Here is a 15,996-nt window from a genome sequence, read left to right as displayed (position 1 = left end):
ATCACAACATTTTTTACCCCTTTTTGTTTTATGGAATGTATTTGCAACAAAAATAAAATAAAATAAAAAATAAAAAGAGCAAAAATTTGTGCTCGTAATGCTATATACAAAATTATAATATTTGAATTCTGGGTGTCGAGAAATTGGAGACAGCTCTAGGTTTTTAAATGACCAAATTCTGAATATCAAATCAAACGCTAAACTCATAAATCTTGCTCACCCATTTCATTTATTTCAGAAATAATCGTTTGAAAGAAAAAGTATTTAAGGCCCAAATAAATTAATATATATACAAGATACGTCCTTTTTTCTTTCGTTCGAGGAAAAAAAAAACCAATTCCAAGTTGACTTCACTTAAAAAGAAATGAATGTATATAACTTTGACGAATGGATAGGGTTTTTAGGGTATAAGGGGTTGTCAAGGTTTTTATTGATTTAAAGACTTTTCAGCGTCTTTTATTTTAGGTGAAAAGATATGCACTAAGATCAATTTTGGGTAGGTATACACCCACATCTCTTACGCCCTCTTTGTAGGAAAAAGAATGTGTAAAACACATTCACTAGACAACAAATTAAATCATGAGAAAATCTTGGAAGCTAATAAAAATGATCAATTGAATTAAGTGAACTTCAGCCTGCTTTTGATGTTCTTGCTACAGACGGCAGGACAACAGAATCAAGGTTCCCGGGATAAGGAGTCCACAAGCCTAACCCTCCCCTACTCTCTTTCATTCTGCTTCCTTTCCCATCAAGCTCAGAAATATTCTTTACCCATTCAACAGCTGAAGAATGCTCCCTTGTGTGTGGGTGCAGCACAAACAGTGAGTTGTACTCACAATTTGGAAACATATGGAAATTGAACGAACCCCCTAACCTGTATACAACATAGCCAAAGCTCAGTTGGTCTCTTGGTGTGAAGAGGTCGACCTCATTGAACCACAAGCAGCTAAACAAGTTACTCATCGCCGTATGTTCCCGTACGATAATGGCTCCCTCTGGCACATCTGCATGTCAAAGCTCTGTTAATATTATGATATAACATGGGTATCATTTCTACACTATGCAAATGGAAGGTTGGCCAGTTTTTCTGATGAGTAACCAATTTAATGTCATTTATAGAATTATAGTTAGGTTACTTTCCCAAGTAAAACACAAGAAGATTGACTTTACTATGAAAATACCTTGGTGAAAGGTGGAACTCACAGAAGTTGGCCTTTTGTGTCAGAGGATGGGCTCCTCCAACACAAAAGGCCGTGCCTCTCTCTATCAACATAGAATAAACTGAAGTGTGGAAACTATCTATCCTTTTGGAAAATAAATACTCTGCTCACAAAGCCTTTGAATTTCCAAAACTTCTTGTGTGAGTTTTCCAACCAACAGTGGCTTGATTTGTCCTTTGCTCACTAATCAAAGCTTATGATGTATACATGAGGACTCTTGTATTAACAACTTTTGAACCATCTTTTAAAGTCTCTGCTTACGTGTTTAGTGCAGTGTCATAACCTAGAGGTCAGCGCCTGAATTTCACTAAAAAGAACTAAACAGAACCAGGTACAGATCCAAATATCTTGTTTCCAACTTACCACTAATTGTTTTCCCTCCCGGACTCCATGATTCCATTCCTTCATAGCGGTAAATTTTCATGTGGAGATCAATAAGTGGTCGGGCATATCGCTTTCTCCGCTTGTTTGCATCAGCTTCCTCATATATACTGTGGTGATGCTTGTGCTGAGCAATGGCGTATGTGTACTTCCCACGCCATAAATATCTGAAGAAAAAAAAAAACAGTTCCTTTAAAAGGTAGTTTCCCCATAATATCTTGGATGGGTGATCTTAACATTGACCTATTTTCACTTCTAAAACAAATGAGAATCTCCCACATAGACAGATTAAAACTATTTCCCTGGCTTTGATCCAGTTGGGTAGCAAGCTTATAGAACAACATAACAAACAAAAGATTCGACTTTCATTTTCTTTACTTTCCTCTCAATAGCTGAATGAAGGATTAGTTTAAAGTTCTATCTAAAATCATAAGAATATAAGATGCAGTTTCTCTACAAGTCTCAAGACATACAAAAACATGCATTATAAGATACCTTTCCAGCATTAGCAACGGATCAACGATCAGTTCCATTTTACCATCAATCCAAATGCTGTACTGAGCTTGGGGGAACAACCTGTGGAGTAAAATTTTGGGTATTTTCCCATTCCTTCTGGGCTCATCATAAGGTGGATTCTTTAGTAAGACAAGACGCCAGATACCCACCCATTTCCCCCCATCATCATCCTGTCTGACAGTAACATTTTCTTTTATGAATTTGAGGGAAATCTCATCGACCACCATAAGGAAACAGAAGAGCTTCTTAGAACGACGGCTTATATTTGAAGGCTGATGAGGTATATCGTATCCATCGAAAATGCCAGATGCAACCACAAACGTACACTTCTTGACATATTTAATGTCTGAACGAGCCATTTCAGCACCACTATTGCGAATAAATCCACAGTGCACCTGAAGGACCAACAAATAATAAACAAAAAAGCTATATTGAATAGGAACATAAAAGTGACAAAAGATTGGATTTTTCAACATATATGGAAGACATAAAATTGATCAAAGCAACTTTCATCATCATTACCTTCTTAGGCAATAACCTATGCTATTAGAATCAAGGAAAAAAAAATTTATCATTGTCAAAATAATATTATGGAATTGAAACTTATGATTGGGAGGTAGATGTCTTGTTTCGTTTTTTAATTTATTGTACTCCTTTAGATTAGGTTGGGGAGGTGAAGACAAGCTTTGCTAGGCTTCCTCCAAGAGAGGTGTGTGATCATTCTACAACATCCTTGTCCCACATGATTATTGTCAAAATAATATTAAGCAATTGAAACTCATGATTCGGAGGTGGATGTCTTGTTTTGTTTTATAATTTTATTATACTCCTTTAGATTAGGTCGGGGAAGTGAAGACAAGCTTTGCTAGGCCTCCTCCAAGAGAGCCGTGTGATCATTCTACAACATCCTTATCCCTCATGATGGTTCTCCTTTCCCTTGGAAGTGTATTTGGCGGAGTAAGGTTGTCTTAAAAGTGATGTTCTTTGCTTGGTCGACCGCCCTAAGAAAGATTCTCGCTTTGGATAATCTTAGGAAGCATCATGTCTTGGTGGTCGATTGGAGTTGTATGTCTAAGAGGAGTGGGGAGTCTGTGGATCTTCTTCTCTACTGTGAGGCTACTAGTGCCTTATGGAGTGTTATTTTCAATTGTTTTTGGTTGTCTTGGGTTATGCCTAGGGGAGTGATAAAACTTTTCGCTTGTTTGAGAGGGTTATATGGCAGTCCTCAGAGTGCAACAGTGTGGAAGATGGTGGCGTCTTGCCTTTTGTGGTATCTTTGAAAGAAAAATAATGATAGAAGTTTTAAAGACCGCGAGAGGATGGTAGTGGAACTAAAATCTTTCTTCTTCAATACTCTTTACCTCTGGACAATTGTTTTACATTTTCTTAATGTGCTTGATTTTCATGTTTTTATTGATCTTTTTTCCCCTTCTAGCTAGGTGTCTTTCTTGTATGTTTCTAGCAAGGCAGTCCTCAGAGTGCAGCAATGTGGAAGATGGTGTTGTCTTACCTTTTGTGGTGTCTTTGGAAGCAAATGAATGATATAAGTTTTGAAGACCGCAAGAAGACGGTGGTGGAACTAAAATCTTTCTTCTTCAATACTCTTTACATCTGGACAAATGTTTTAGCCTTTCCTAATGAGCTTGATTTTCATGTTTTTTTTGGTTATTTTTTCCCCTTCTAGCTATGTGTCTTTCTTGTATACTTCTTGTGTACTGGGATTGCGTCTTTTGCTTTTTAGTAAAATTTCAATCACTCAAAATCATCATAATCATAATCATAATCATCAGAATGATAGTTTGAGTAGTAGTTGCAGCAATAAGACAAGGGTGCGTCTTCTGTGCGGTTGTGGCACAAAAGCCACCTTTTGTGCCCACCACTAAATAAATGCCAAATCAGCCTAGAGCAAATTAGAAAAAAAGTCTTGAATGTATCAGATTATACCCACCTATTGTGAAACCCAACTTACGAAACCCATTTTTTCCCCTTTCTCACTCTGCTTTTCTCACGCAAACATCAAACCCATTCTTTCTACCCCTTCTTTCTCCTTTCTCATTCTTTCTCCAACACATCAGCCCACCACCATGACTGAAACACACTGCCACTGCCCAGTGACAGCCCCACCCGCACCGCCCAGCCCACCCTGCCCAGCCCACCGCCCAGAATTGGACCACGCCGCCATGCCCAAGCCGTTCCCCACTGCTGCGCCACCACCCAAGCAGATGTTGTCTCCGATTCGCTGCTTCGGCTGAGGGACTCAGAAAACCCCACCGCAGGGCCTCTGAGAAAAACCCATTCCCTCCACCGGTAAGTTCTGAGTAATGGGTAGCTCCAATCCATTTTTTTGCCAGGCGGTTGTGCTTGAATTTGCTGGGTTGCGAACCCAAACAAATGCACAAGTGCTTGCTTGTGAGACGCACAAGTGCTTGCTTGTGAGACGCACAGCCAAAGTGAAAGAAGACATTTTTTGGCCTTCCTTCAACAAACTGTCAGCATCTTCTTTGAGCAATTATTGTAGCACAAGAAAAACTTTACTCTGTACGTATTTGGAAACATCTCTGTATTAATGGCCAACTCTTCATCATCACACGTGGCCAGTCAAATACAAGGAAAGAAAAGAATCCCACGGCTCGTGGCTTTTGGCTCTTGCAAACTTTCTAGGTAGGAATGAATGAAACATATGCAAACACCCAACCATCCATGGTGTGGCGTGGTGGTGTCTCACTCTGGGCAGTGGGCTGTGCGTTTGCGTAAGAAATAATGGGGTTGATGTTTTCGTGAGAAAAGCAGAGTGAGAAAGGGAAAAAATGGGTTTCATACGTTGGGTTTCACAATAGGTAGGTATAATCTGATGCATTCAAGACTTTTTTCTAATTTGTTATAAACTGATTTGGCACTCATTTAGTGGTGGGCACAAAAGGCGGCTTTTGTGCCACAACCTCATTGAAGATATACTCATAAGACAATATCATACAACAACAACAACAACAATAAGAACAATAGTTAAAGCTAACACGATATTTGACTGTAGCAAAATATTCATTTTACCTTCATAGTTGAATTTAGTTTGAAACTCTCCACTCGATGTGACCAGTTTTGATGCCCTCCAAATAGTGCAGATGTCTTAGATCCATTATTCCAAAGTTCATCCTCCATGACATAGGACAAATCTTTAACAATTTTGTCAGGAGTTCTTCCCTTCGGAATAACTATTTTATCAGGGTCATTGGCAAGGGGAATTGGACAGCCTAATTAAAATGAGCAAATCAATATCAATTATTGCAACTAGGCAAAGATCAAAACATCAAAGAAGAGATATTGCCATGATCTTACGGTGTTGTGGTTGAGGTTGTGGTACAATCCCACTTCTGCCTAATATTGTTAATAGTTTGCTATCTTTGTTACACATAGCTGCACATAAAGCAGAAAACTGTGATATCATGACAAACCATTGAAAAGATATAAGGAAAACAAAATTTGAATCGTACAGATCCTTTCCACTAAAGCATACATAATGTTATAACCAGAAATCAAGTGCAAATATAGCAAGTAATTCCAGAATGGCAAACACACTGCCCCTCCCTCCAACACCCCAAAACTAGATCAATGTATTCTCTCTTCCTGATTCAAATGCGCAATTACATTCCACATTTATTCATGAATAGCTGCCAAATTTGTAGCTCTTACTGCTTGAAAAACCTTTTTTTTCTCCCACTCACTCTCCAGAATTTCAAATGTCACATGAATCTATCTATTGAGTTTTAAACAGGAAAATATTGCAAAGGACATAAGCAGTGCGAGTAATATCTCAACATAAGCTATATCATAAATCCTAGGTTTATCATCTCTCCTTTTGTAAAGAGTTTACACAATTTCCCATTTAGTTCCCATAGATATGTAGGTAGATGAAAAGAAATTGCTTCGAACCTATGACCTTTCAGCTTTTGGGAACCCCAAGAAAACAAGACCTCCAGACCAGAGGCTTCCGTATTGAGCTATGTGTTGAGCTATTCAGCTTTTGAAATGCAGGAAAAAAAAAATTAAATTAAAACTTTTCTTTTTTGATATGTAAGCAACAATTGCTAAATTAAAAGATACAATCATCTTCTTTTATTTCCACAGGAACCAAATTGAGTGCAGGCATGAAAAGGAACTTACGACTAAAAAAAAAAGTAACCAATTCAAAATACCATGGAAAGATTTACATCTTCCCACATATACCTGAAAAGAAAGAAACTGAAGATTGGCAAGACCACACATGAAACAACAATGCAATAAGAATTAGCAACACCCAGAAGATGCCTGCAACGAGAACCAATCGAATAAACCCCTTCTTCCAAACAATCTTCATGGGAGAATCTTGGGGCAACCTCTCTGGATAAAAGAAACCTTCTTCCGAATCTGCACCACCACCACCACCAAAACATAGCCTACTTAAATTTCTTGTACACAACAAAATATATGGCTACCTCTATGATTATCAAAATCCTAGTGCTACACCCAAAACCCACATAACAGTAACAATCAGCTTTTCATTACCTTAAAAGAATCTACTCATAGCTACAGCAAAGATTTAACTCATTATATCGCATAAACCAATGGCAGAACAAAAACCTAAATATGAAACATGAAATGTAAACATTATTTTTCACTGATTTTTATAACAAAATCCTTGATCTTTACATCCCAAAACCCACATAACCACTAACAATCAGCTTTGCATTGCCTTGAAAAATTCATACATAGTCATTCGCTTCTTGTACTACAACAAAGATTTAACTCATTATACCGCATAGAACAACCCCACAAGAAAAAAGTCAAAAACCCATGTATAGAACGCAAATATAAATAACTATTTTCACTGATTTTGAGAAATGTGGACTTGCTTACCTTTGAAATGAGGGCTTTGATTAGCCCGCTCTCCTCTACGATTTAACCGTAAAGATACTGACCGTTGAGCCTCGCCATCCATAGTTATTACACTCTAAATTTGCTCATCACTACACCCAAAAAAGCAACAAAAGATCAAAAATAATAATAATAACAATACCTAATGACTACTCAACTAGCATTGTATTAGCATTGGGACTCTATGGCTCTTGTAAGACCATTCACAATGGGTTCCTCAAATAAAAGTTAAATTTGAGGAGAAAAAGTCACTTTAACAAATTTGGTGAGCCACCTTTAAAAGGAACCAAATATTAAACTCTCTATATCTTTCTTTTTACTTTAGTTAAATATTATTTTTTATTAGTTTGGATGCCAACCACTTTAACTGAATTGCTTCCTTCTTTCCTTCTTTCTTTTTTTAACAAGATTTCAACCCTTGAACAAGATTTCAAACTTTAAGAACGCAGTCTTTTTTATCAAACAATCAATTAAAAAACAATTAATACGACTGAATGTTAATTGTAAAATGGTTAGAAGACGTAATTTGATAAAAACGGAATAGAGCATAATATAAGGTTACTTGACATTCTGAGTGAGTTATGAAGACGTAGAGTTTATCTAAATTTTCTCTCATTTGACACCAATGTACCAATACTTCTTTTTTTTTTTTTTAATTTCTAAGTAAATGCACAAGTAATTCATGAATGTGTAGTGTCGATCCCACATTCTCATTAAAAAAAAATAATGAATCCAGAATTTTTTCTAAAGTTCCACAGACCAAATCTAAACATCATTTATATGTACAGAGCACAACCATCTGGTCCATCTTATGTAACTAAAAGAATAAGAGTTGACCAAGTGATCCTCATGTTTCCAATAATACAGTTCCAAAAAACTGAACTTGAATCTTCACACACTTAGAAAGATAAAAATATTATCAACTTCATACAACTGAAGTTTCAAATCAACTCTACTATGTCAAAGCCAAACAAGGCCCAACTCCGAGGGCACAAGATAGCATTATCACTGAAAAACAGAAAACGAAACCGTATCACAATTGAAGAAGGCCTAAGAAAACCATATCACAATATTTATCTAAAGAAAAACAAAATAAAAGATAGCAAAATTTTTAGGCATACTCTGAGCAAAACAGTAAAATTACGATTTTTTTTTTTTTTTTTTTAACGAAAAATCGACCTTTCCTAAAGATTTTTAAGCCCCAAACACAAACACTCAAATTGCCACAACTTCAGCAAGCATCGGACTCAGCCATCGAAAAAAGAATTGATTTTTTCCCCAAGAGAAGGAAAAAAAAAAAAAAAAAATTAAATTAAATCAAATCAAATCCTAAATCCCTAAGATCACAAAAGATCAGATATCAAAAATCGTAACAAAAACATAGAAATCAAAACCCCTGACCTGATCGATTCATACAATGCTATCCAAACAAAAACCTGATCCGATTACTTGAAACAGAAAAGGGGAAACTTCAATCGAAAAATTGGAGATTTCGATTCAAACAAAAAAACGTACCTTTAATCGGCGAGTTTCAGAAGCAACACAAAGTCATCAAATTCTGAAACTTTCTTCGTATATAAATACGTATATGTATTCCAAAAGTTTTAGGGAGAGAGAGAGAGAGAGAGAGAGTTTCAACACAAGAAAGTAGCATAATGGAAGTTGTATTCCAAACTTTCTTTCATTCTCGGCTCATTCCTATTTGTTCTTGCTGATATGGTTGTGCAGGGAAGAAGATAATGGGGAGGGGAAATCTGAAGTAATGTAGAGAGTTTGTTGGGTCTTTCTAGAAGTTTTGTTAGATTTCTAGAAGAAAGTTAAATGTAGTGAACCCATTGTGAATGCTGAAAGCCATAGTAATTACGAAATCTTACACTGTACTATATACTAACTAGCAAATTTATCAGATTAAATTTGCCGGATCTGGGAAACTCACTGACTTCGATTAAACTCTGAACAAATTTGTCAATTTTCTTCGAAAATTCTCTCTTTTTTCTCTTCTAAACCTAATTGCTAATTGTGAATCCAATTTTCACCAATAAATATTCATGGTTTTCCCGAATGAGTAAATATAGAAACCAGGAAAAACTAAAAGCTTTACCTCGAGTTCCAATGGATGCCGAACGGAGATGAATCGGACGGTGAGGAGGATGAGTCAGAAGAAATGGACGATGGATATGCAGCGCCGGTGACCGGTGAAGAAGATAAAATGGAGGAATTGTTGCGGAGACAGTCGAATTCGAGCTGAGTGTCTTGGGAAAGAGAAATTGGGGTTAAAACGACGACGTGCTTACTGCTCCCACGAGTCCCACCACTTATTAGCGTAATATATAGTTTGCCTCGTAATTATGCGGAACATTGATATATAGTTTGTCATTGAGAATTCATAAATGTAGTGTCTATTCACCTTTAATATGTCCTTTTATTTTTTATTTTTGTTTGTATAAAAAAATACTATGATATAAAATATAAAGGGGTAACTTCACTGAAAATCCTTGAACTTTCACTCGATTTGATAAAGCCTCTTCAAATTTCAAAATCTCTTAATTTAGTTCTCTGAACTTTCAATTCCTCTCAATTTGAATTCCTCCGTCAAATTTAGAGTTTAGAAATATCAAAAAAGACTAAAATATCCCTAATTTTATTTATTTTTTAATAAAAAAAGTTTTAGAATTAAGAATAAAGTTAGAATTTTATAAAAAAGTTAGGGGTATAAGCGTCATGTAACGTTTAAAATTTGAGGGATGATCCAAATTGATTGCAATTGAAAGTTCATGGGACTAAATTAAGAGATTTTAAAGTTTAAGGTATTTTTTCAAATCAGATAAAAGTTTAGGGGTCTTTAATAAAATTTCTTCAAATATAAATGAAAGTAAGTTTAAGTATCTATTTGGTAATGCCTTTTATTTTGTGTTTCGGCGACTATCATCTATATGAAACAATTTTGGAAATGGTGGGCAACTCCACTTTAGGGCGATTCAACCATCCTATTAGCTGCTTTGTGGGTGGTCTGACATTTCCAAATAGGTCATGGAGCAATTAGCCACCCCTCTCTCTCTACCCTAGTTCTTTTGCATTTTTTTATTTCTTTCTAAATTTGGATGATGCGTTATTATTTTGGCCAATTCATTATAAATTTATCCCTATTGGCCATTTTGGAAGTGGTCGGCCACTCCACTTTAGGGCGGTTCAATCGTTCTATCAGCTACTTTGAGAGCGACTGAACATTCTCAAATAGTTCTCAATCATTCTATCATCTACTTTGAGAGTGGTCGAACATTCTCAAATAGTTCATAGACTCAATCACTCCTCTATACCCTAGTTTTTTACATTTTTTTTTCTTTCTAAATTTGGATGATGAGATATTATTTTGGCCAATTCATTATAAATCTATTTATTAGTGTCAAATAACATTTAAAACCCACCCACCAACAAAATTATCACAACCTGCCCGAAAACTCTTTCTAATTTTATTCCAAATGTAGCGAAATCCCACAAACCTCGAATTCCAGGATCAAAGACTTGTATTTACGAGTACAACAAACAAAAGCGGGCATATAGAATATATGGTCCTCCGAGCCATGAATGCAATGTGGTTAGCTGAATTCCCAACTCCTAAATACTTGGTTCAATTTTCCCCGAATTGGGTGTCTTTTATATTCAATATTTTATTTTTATTCAAACGAGAAAAGGAATTACAATTGAGGGTTTTTTCTTTCTTGATCCGAATGAGAGTGAAAATGATAGACCAATTGAGAATGCTTCAAAGTACAAGGTAGAAAGTGGCCCATTTAGTTAAAGAATGTGCACGAAAAATTGGCACACCTTTAAATTTTTACAGCTTTCCAAACAGAAAAATTAAGCAAATTAAGTTTAATATCAGCTACTACATTAGCAAAGTTCCAATCCATAAACAAACTTGGATTTTGAATAGCCAAGACAATGTTATATTCGTTAATTGAAGCTTTATATGATTATCTTATTGGAAGATTATATACTTATATTTAGTAATTTGTTATTTCAAGGAAGGCAAATGAATAAGCAATTGGGGCCCGCAATATGGGGGAATGATGGTTGCTCCACCTCTGATACCTAAATTAGATTATAGAGAAAGGCGCCTCACCGTGCTGTGAGGGGCATGATTGGGAGAAGGGAATAGCCTCTCGGTTCCCTTCTTGAAGTGGCACGTTTTTTCCTTGATCTCCAATGTTATTCTTTTTTTCTTCTTGGAGTGAGATATTTCGTTAGGTTACTATCTTGAGGAGGATCTCATGGTGCGTTGCCTTTTATGAGAAGTACCTTCAAGCAACAGAATTAGTAGGAACTACTAAAGCTGGAGGCAAGGTTAGGCTGGACAGGAAGGTCAACGAGGGAGTGTTGGGTTTCACGGGTTAGGCATTCCTGTGTGGGCCTCCGAAGGGGTTCTATAGGTTGGGTTTCCCTGTGGGCCTTTAAAGGGGCCCATTTAAAGGCCCATTTCAGTAGTCCAGTTTTTATTGGGTCATAATCGTGGCACAACGGGAATCAGTCTTGTAAGCCTCCGAATGAGACCATTTCAACAAGGGTTAAATACTCCAAACCTCCCTAGGGTTTTTCAACTTTATTTTTTTCCCCCTAGGGTTTTATTTCTATCACAGGAGGTCCTTGTGATTTTGATAAATAACTAAGTTAATTCATCCGTTAGTTGACCGTTAGGACTGACACGTGGACCAATCAGATGCTGACATGTGGCACCTACTTAATTTTTTTAATTTTTTTTTAAAAAAATTAAAATAATGTTTTTTTTTAAAAAAAAAAAAAAAAGAAAAGAAAAGAAAAGAAAAGGAAAAAAAATTGGGGGTGGCTCTTGGCCATTTGGCCATGGGGGTGGTTTCGGCCACCCCCTGGGCACCAAGGGGTGGCTCGACCAACCCCATCCGGCCCGAGCCACCCCCAATTTTTTTTTCTTTTTTTTTTTAATTAAAACAAACAAAATAAATAAATATGTGCAACGTGTCAGCATCTGATTGGTCCACGTGTCAGTCCGTACAGTCAACTAATGGTCAACTAACTGATGAACTAACTTTGTCATTTATCAAAATCACAGGGACCTCCTGTAATAAAAATGAAACCCCAAAGGAAGAAAAAATAAAGCTGAAAAACCTTACGGGGGTTTGGAATATTTAACCCTATCAACAATTATGGTGGGTTGGGATGCATGTCATCTCGAGCAGCAATAGTGATAGAGGTCTAGGCAAGTCGGGATATGTGGAGGAAACAAAATGAAAGGAGTGAAAATAATAGAATGTGCGTGAATGATTGTAATTATTAGGGCTGTACCCGGTTGGTCAATTTTGGTCAATTTTAAAAATTGAAATTAGTAACCGACTACCTATTACCCAATTATGTAATAACCGCCGGTTACTGGTTGGTAGCCAGTTTTCCGCACCAGTAATCGGGTCTTTAAAAAATTTGATATTTTGGGCATATTTCAAGTGTTGGGATTAATTTAGCCCTTGTTAGCATTTTAAAAAAATAAACAATTATAACTTTTTTGACCTAATAAGTTAGGTTTTGTTGTGATTATTGAACAAAAAAAAAAAAAACCAAAGTAAATGAATTCGTTTTACATTTTTTAAGAATAAATATATTAATATCTATTATATATATATACACCCCGTTACCGGTTATAACCGAATGTATATAAATGTAAAAACCGATAATTGGGCCGGTAGAACTGATTACTAGTTATTTCCAACCGCTTTTAAAAGCGGTTAACCCGTTAGTCTATTATTGATTACCGCTTAGTAGCCAGTTATAACCGGCTGAATTTACATTCCAGTAATTATGCGTACTTGGGAGTATATGCCTTTTTTTCATGGAAGACTCGCCACCGGAGATGGTCTCTTAAATGCTTGTCAAGCTGTGGGCTTAGAGTTGTATAATATTATTAAGTTATTTTCCATGTACAGATCCACACCACATAAGAAGCCTAAAATGAGAAGAATGCATGAACCATAACCCATCATCAAAAAAAAAAAAAAAAAAACTCTATTTCAAAGGGTATCAATCCACATTACACAAAAAGAAAATGCCATACCACAATCAAACCTAATTTTAGTTAATCTCATGGGAATAGCCAATTTTGGACAAACAATATAGTAAAATCTCATTAAGGTTAAAAATAACCAGATAATTGTCAGATAAGTGTGAAATCCTGTGTGTACATATTCAATGATCAGCTGATATGAAGCCCCAAACACCATTGTCATAAGAAAAAAAAGCTCCTATTTATTAACACGAACACCAGGAAAATTATTTTCCTTGGAGCCCACTGCCGATAATAGAAGGATTAATAAATTAGATTACCGTACTTTAATTCACATACAATAGCACAAGCCAGCCAAAAGCGCAAAACCCACAATCCATCTGTCTCCCTTCTGTCCTTGTCTCTCTCTCTCTCTCTCTGACTCTCGCAGACAATAGTTTGAACCCAAACCCAGCTCGGTGTCTCCGGCTCTGCTCCGCCCACCACCAAAACCTCACAACCTGTGGTAAACTTCTTTCTCTTTCTCTCTCTCAGACACACGTACACACAGCGAGAAGGGCTTTAGATTAAGCTTTCAAAAGAGCTAAACATGGCGGCGAGTAGTGCCTCTTGGCAGCCCAAGGAGGATGGGTTCAGAGAGATCTGTGGCTTGCTGGAGCAGCAGATTTCGCACAACGCTTCCTCCGCGGACAAGTCCCAGATTTGGCAGCAACTCCAGCACTACTCTCAGTTCCCTGATTTCAACAACTACCTCTCTTTCATTCTCGCACGAGCCGAGGTAACCCCAATTCATCTTCTATTGTGTCAGACATATAATCGTGTTGTTTATCGTTGAATTATCGAGAAAAATCGGTTCGTTTTGTATTGCTGGGTACTGGGTTTTGATCAGATTGTTATACAGAAGGGATTTCAAGGGATTTTAATGTGTTTAATTTTGGCTTTGATTGAAGTGGTTGGCTGTCTGGGAAGTAGGGAATTGATTGGAGAATAATGGGTTTTGTTAGATTTTATGTGTTTGTTAAGCAATGAGTACATAGGGATGGATTTATTTGTGATTAAAAGTTTGATTTCGTTGATTTTTTGTTTTGTTGGGTTCGAATTAGCTCGAGTGGGGTTTAGTTTAAGGGTTTTAAGTTGTTGAAGTTGGTTTTTCAATTGATTCTTCGAACAAAGGAATGATAAGGTGCTGTAGAATGTTAAATTGTCCCAGTTATGCTTTATCTCAACTGTTTAGGGCTTGTTTTGGTGGTTCCATGGGATTTGAATAACTTGGTTCAATTTTAATATGGCAATCAATTAATGATCTATCATCTTCAGTGGGGCCTTGCAAACGAGTTGGAGTCATCACCATAGCTAGCAGGATAGGATCAATTTTAATAATTCACAAAACCCTATTTTTTTAGATGGATGCTGTATGTTTGATGCAGAACAAGTTATTAGGATTTAATTTAATTTTTAAGAGTCAATAGTATTAAGTGTTGTCCTAGATTGTTTTGGCAATTCAATACATAGGTGATTGTCCTAGAGTATTTTAGGCAATTTTTGATAAGTAATTTAATTTATTGAAAGCGTAGAGGGGCGCAACCTTATTACATAGGAAGCGTACAAGAGAACATCTAAAGTATAGAAAAAGAAGAACAATACACCAAAAACTCAGAGAAATTAGAAACAATTACGCTATTAAACGCTACTATCCATGTATAAAGGGATTGGAGCAACATCTTCAACTCCAACGTCAAAGTTCACAATCTTCAAAGCTGTTGCGTTCCTTTTTGTTCAAATACACCACATTAAATGCAAAAGAGCCAACTTCCTCATTTCCAAAGCTTCACGGTGTCCCAATTGTCTCCTCCAACTCTCTCACCCTTCGAGGCATAACCCATACAACCCCAACCAACTGGAAAAGCAAACTCCATAATTCTCTTGCAACCTCACAATCTTCCCCAATACCGATTTCAACCTATTTGCCTGGACTTTAGAAATAATTTTGTACACGCCACCCACTAAGCTAACGGGATGGAAATCCTTGACATCCACCGTCTCAGCTTTCTTCAAAATAAGAGATACAAAGGTGGCATTGAAACTCTTCTCGAACTTCCTTCGGCTATGAAACTGCTTGAAAACTGCCATAGTGTCCTCTTTTAATACCTCCCAACACTTTTGGAAAAAGAGCCATAGAAAAACCCTAAGGTCTTGGGGCCTTATCTCCATTGAAATTTCTCACCGCCTCCAACATCTCCTTCTTATGCTTCCTAACAGTACCAATGACCTCCTCATCCCATTTCTTCAAATCTGACTTCAATGCTTTCAATTTCTGTGATAACACATGACTAGGATAACCCTAAAAATTATACGACCCCCACCAAGTTTTTACCCACTCTACAAAACCCTCTGATTGTAGCTACATTCTCGAACTTAAATACCTACTTCCCCAACTCCCCACACCACAATCCAACATCAACGAAAAGTGATATGGCAAGATTCTAGGAAGACGTCTCAAAGAAACATTTGAAAAATATTCTTCCCTCCCTAGAGATAGTAGGAATCTATCAATTCTAGATAATGCCTCAGAATCTTGATTATTTGACCATGTAAAATTCCCTCTACCAACGGAATATCATGAGCCCTTGCACAAGAATGAATTCTAAAAATTCCAACATCGCTTATGATATCCTTGAATCGCCTGATATTTCACGAGGACACCATACTACATTAAAATCCCCCCCCCCCCCTACAACATGGCATCTCCCACTAACTCATCATTCCAACCAACTCATCTTAAAGACATCTTTGTTCCACATTGTCATTTGGCCCATATGCACCTGCAAATGGCCATTCAAAATTCTCAGTAATGCGTTTGAAACACTACCAAAAACTTACCCACACACTCCTCATTCTTCTCCACCACCCACCCATCCCACATTACTAAAATACCTCTTGATG

General features: G+C 36.8%; 2 protein-coding genes across 5 annotated transcripts in view; one reads left to right on the top strand and one right to left on the bottom strand.

Annotated features, from left to right (window-relative positions):
• Positions 1 to 598: 598 nt before the first annotated feature.
• Positions 599 to 9,322, bottom strand: LOC132167793 (probable hexosyltransferase MUCI70). Of its 4 annotated transcripts, XM_059578820.1 has the most exons (9): positions 9,127 to 9,322; positions 7,982 to 8,033; positions 7,008 to 7,117; positions 6,339 to 6,518; positions 5,451 to 5,528; positions 5,166 to 5,365; positions 2,097 to 2,512; positions 1,584 to 1,768; positions 599 to 1,004 (listed from the first exon to the last, which is right to left on the bottom strand). In XM_059578820.1, exons 3-9 carry the CDS (start codon positions 7,087 to 7,089, stop codon positions 631 to 633), a joined length of 1,515 nt encoding a protein of 504 aa, XP_059434803.1. In that variant the 5' UTR covers positions 7,090 to 7,117; positions 7,982 to 8,033; positions 9,127 to 9,322; the 3' UTR covers positions 599 to 630. The 4 variants fall into 4 exon arrangements, with proteins under 4 accessions (XP_059434803.1, XP_059434801.1, XP_059434804.1 ...); XM_059578818.1 differs by lacking the exon at positions 7,982 to 8,033; XM_059578821.1 differs by lacking the exons at positions 7,982 to 8,033; positions 9,127 to 9,322 and adding an exon at positions 8,541 to 8,620.
• A 4,079-nt stretch (positions 9,323 to 13,401) lies between these two features.
• Positions 13,402 to 15,996, top strand: part of LOC132176474 (transportin-1) — a 32,730-nt gene continuing 30,135 nt past the window's right edge. The window contains exon 1 of the mRNA XM_059588702.1: positions 13,402 to 13,831. Within this exon, the coding sequence (XP_059444685.1) occupies positions 13,643 to 13,831 (189 nt within the window). The 5' untranslated portion in view covers positions 13,402 to 13,642. The remainder of the gene's footprint in view (positions 13,832 to 15,996) is intronic.

This window comes from Corylus avellana, chromosome ca1 (assembly GCF_901000735.1).
Source record: "Corylus avellana chromosome ca1, CavTom2PMs-1.0".
In the NCBI taxonomy this organism is placed as follows: domain Eukaryota; kingdom Viridiplantae; phylum Streptophyta; class Magnoliopsida; order Fagales; family Betulaceae; genus Corylus; species Corylus avellana.
This window is presented reverse-complemented; position numbering and strand designations above follow the sequence as displayed.

What these genes read in the sequence shown, in the direction of transcription:
- LOC132167793 (XM_059578820.1), bottom strand. Translation starts at nt 7,089, where the DNA reads ATGGATGGCGAGGCTCAACGGTCAGTATCTTTACGGTTAAATCGTAGA. An exon ending in ACAACCTCAACCACAACACC is followed by an intron (nt 5,366 to 5,450) that starts GTAAGATCATGG and finishes CATTTTAATTAG; the next exon opens with GCTGTCCAATTCCCCTTGCC. An exon ending in AACTAAATTCAACTATGAAG is followed by an intron (nt 2,513 to 5,165) that starts GTAAAATGAATA and finishes TTGGTCCTTCAG; the next exon opens with GTGCACTGTGGATTTATTCG.